The sequence below is a fragment of the Pogoniulus pusillus genome, chromosome 6, assembly GCF_015220805.1.
Source record: "Pogoniulus pusillus isolate bPogPus1 chromosome 6, bPogPus1.pri, whole genome shotgun sequence".
Taxonomy (NCBI): Eukaryota; Metazoa; Chordata; class Aves; order Piciformes; family Lybiidae; genus Pogoniulus; species Pogoniulus pusillus.
The window spans coordinates 25,143,066-25,146,699 of NC_087269.1; the positions used below are offsets into that span (position 1 = coordinate 25,143,066).

General features: G+C 53.2%; 1 protein-coding gene across 1 annotated transcript; it reads right to left on the reverse strand.

Moving 5' to 3' along the window:
- Positions 1-2,324: 2,324 nt before the first annotated feature.
- On the reverse strand, positions 2,325-2,750 carry LOC135176418 (cuticle protein 16.5-like). The gene has a single exon (XM_064145570.1). The coding sequence runs from the start codon at positions 2,748-2,750 to the stop codon at positions 2,325-2,327; it is 426 nt and encodes a 141-aa protein (XP_064001640.1).
- Positions 2,751-3,634: the final 884 nt, after the last annotated feature.

Genomic DNA, 3,634 nt, shown 5'->3' on the forward strand with positions numbered 1-3,634 from the left:
ATGTTCTTTGTCATCCTGTCCTACTGGTGTATGGAAAGCTGCACACAAGCCAACAACAGCCCAGAAGGGCAGAGGGAATTCTGCCCCTCTGCTGGGCTCTGCTGAGACCCCCCTGCAGTGCTGGGGCCAGCTCTGGAGTGCTCAGCACAGCACAGACAGGGACCTGTTGGATCAGGGCTAGAGGAGGGCACAGCAGGGCTGGCAGGGCTCTGCTGTGAGGCCAGGCTGGCAGAGCTGGGCTTGTTCAGCCTGCAGAGGAGAAGGCTCCAGGCAGAGCTTCTGGAGGCCTTGCAGTGCTTCGAGGGGCCCAGCAGCAAGCTGGGGACAGACCTTTGAGCAGGCCCTGCTGTGGCAGGACAAGGGGGGATGGTTTGGACTGGAAGAAGGAGATGGAGAGTGGAGAGAAGGCAGAAATGTTGGACACTGAGGATGGTGACACACTGTGCCAGGTTGCCCTGAGAGGTGATAGAAGCTCCATCTCTGGAACCATTGCAGATCAGGTTGGTTCAGGCTCTGAGCAACCAGAGGATTAGGGATGACTGCAGAGGGCTTGGACTAGATGACTCTTGAAGGTCCTTCCCATCTCAAGCCACGCTGCTTCCATGTTGAGGTTATCCCATCCCAGTCCCACCAATCCCCTGAAAATGTAGAGCCCAGACACTGAAAACTTCCAGCAGATAACCACTTCCTATGTTGGAACCTACCCAGAATCTCCAGCACCATCACTTTACTGTCCCAAAAATAGATGCTCTAATACCTGAGAGCTTCCCTAAGCCAAAAGGATGGGAGATAGCGGACAGCAGAGACAGAGCCCGTCTAGACCTGCAGCGTACCACCCGCCCCTCTGTTATTTGCTCACAAACAACTCTGCCTGCTGGATTTTATTTGTCTCCCTGAGGTCCACGTTGCTCTTAAATAAAGATGATTATACCCTGCCTGGAGCTGCAGCTCACTCCAGGGCACTAAAAATAGCAGGCAGAGAAGTCGAGACTTCAATTAGATGCACACTGCTCAACAATTTAATGTCTAATTGGCTTGTGGTTATCCCCCAACTAGGAACCAACCCTGTCGTGCTGAGAGGATTCTTAGTCTAGCAAAACAGGGACCTGAAGAAAATGTGAGGGTAGTGTTTTTTTTTAAAGTGGAATGACCTCAAAAAGAAAAAGAGACCTCGAGGAGCAGCAGCACTGGGTGCTGCTTACCTTACAGCTGGCCTCTGCCTAGGTGCTCTCACCACCATGGGCTTGGCTCCTTCAGCTCCAGAACCTCTCCTCAGCTCCATTTCTCTGTGGCCCCTTGATGTTCTTCTAACCTAATTTGGGTTACATTTGGCTCCTGAATCAGCTTGTGGTGCACTACTGGGCAACCTGATCTACTTGAGGGTGTCCCTGCTTACTGCAGAGGGGGTTGGTCTGGATGACTTTTGGATCACAGACTCAGGCTCAGAGGTTGTTAGGGGTTGGAAGGGACCCAAGGAGATCATCCAGTCCAACCCCCCTGCCAGAGCAGGACAATACTATCTAAAAGATCACACAGGAACACATCCAGACAGGCCTTGAAAGGCTCCACAGAAGGAGACTCCACAACCTCTCTGGGCAGCCTGTGCCAGTGCTCTGCAACCCTTACAGTCAAGAAGTTTCCCCTTGTGCTGAGCTGGAACCTCCTGTGCTGCAGCTTCCATCCATTGCTCCTTGTCCTATCCCAGGGAGCAGTGAGCAAAGCCTGTCCCCCCTCTCCTGGCAGCCCTCAGATAGTTATAAACATTTATCAAATCCCCTCTGAGTCTTCTCTTCTCCAGACTAAGCAGCCCCATGTCCCTCAGCCTCTCCCCATCAGGCAGTGCTCCAGTCCCCTCATCATCCTCGTAGCCCTCTACTGGACTCTCTCCCTGTCCCTCTTCAACTGGGGAGCCCCAAACTGAATACAGTATTCAAGATGAGGTCTCAGCAGGGCAGAGTAGAGGGGGAGGAGAACCTCCCTTCATCTGCTGAACAGACTCTGCCTAATGCACCCCAGGATCCCATTGACCTTCTTGGTCACGAGGGCACATTGCTGTGCCATGGGGAACTTGTGATCCACCAGGACCATTCTGTGATTCAATGATACTACTGCAGGACCTTTGTCTCATCATCCTGGCTTTGACAGTTTCAGCTCCTCATTCTTTCCCTCAACTCCATTTCATTGACCCACTTTGCAAAGCTTTTCTAGCCTTATTCTGTTTAGGTTTGCTTCCCAATTCAACATCAGTAATTCATGACAAGTGGCCAGAGGCATCTTCAGAGCATCTTCAATTCTGCCCTCCACTGCTGCAGTCCAAAAGCTGTTTACCTTCCAGCGACAGCTAGCAGAGCCTCTGCCATCTTCACTGCTCCATCCACAGCTGGCAGAGCCTCTGCCATCTTCACTGCTCCAGCCACAGCTGGCAGAGACTCTGCCATCTTCACCGCTCCAGCCACAGCTGGCAGAGCCTCTGCCATCTTCACCGCTCCAGCCACAGCTGGCAGAGCCTCTGCCATCTTCACCGCTCCAGCCACAGCTGGCAGAGCCTCTGTCATCTTCACCTCTTCAGCCACAGCTGGCAGAGCCTCTGTCATCTTCACCGCTCCAGCGACAGCTAGCAGAGCCTCTGCCATCTTCACCGCTCCAGCCACAGCTGGCAGAGCCTCTGTCATCTTCACCTCTTCAGCCACAGCTGGCAGAGCCTCTGTCATCTTCACTGCTCCAGCCACAGCTAGCAGAGCCTCTGCCATCTTCATTGCTCCAGCCACAACTAGCAGAGCCTCTGCCATCTTCACTGCTCCAGCCACAGCAGAGCCTCTGCCATCTTCACTGCTCCAGCTGCAGCTGGCAGAGCCTCTGCCATCTTCACTGCTCCAGCCACAGCTGGCAGAGCCTCTGTCATCTTCACTGCTCCAGCTGCAGCTGGCAGAGCCTCTGTCATCTTCACTGCTCCAGCTGCAGCTGGTAGAGCCTTTGCCATCATCATTCCCTTCATTTTCAGCTGTGTTTAATTCTTCTTCTTGACTCAGCCTGGAATCTCAATGTGTGACCTGTCACAGCATCCAGAAGTGATGCTTGTGCCATGTTTCAGATGGTCACTCACCCAGAGAACATCAAGGGACCTTCAACATCGTTTGCCAGGCATTGGCATGATGAGCAGCAGAGGGTGCAGAATGGGAGGAGGATGACAATAGAACTCAGTTTTTGGCAAGATGGCAATGCCTATTGCCCATTGCAGCTCAGCTGTGAGTTTCCCTGAGCCCTGGCAATATGGGGCCTTCAGAAGACAAGGATTTTCCAAGGCTCTGGTGGCACAGAGAGGTGCATTTCCATGGTACACAAGCAAAAGTAGATGGGGGGTTGACCATTAGCCATCAATGTGCTTTGTGGCCAGGAGGGCCAATGCCACTCTGGGGTGGATTAGAAAGGCTGTGGTTAGTAGGTTGAGAGAGGTTCTCCTGTCCCTCTACTCTGCCCTGGTGAGGCCACATCTGGAGTACTCTGTCCAGTTCTAGGCTGCCCAATTCAAGAGGGACATAGAACTGGTTGAGAGAGTCCAGTGCAGAGCCACAATGATGCTGAAGGGAATGGAACAGCTCAGTTAGGAGGAGAGCCTGAGGGACCTGGGGCTGTG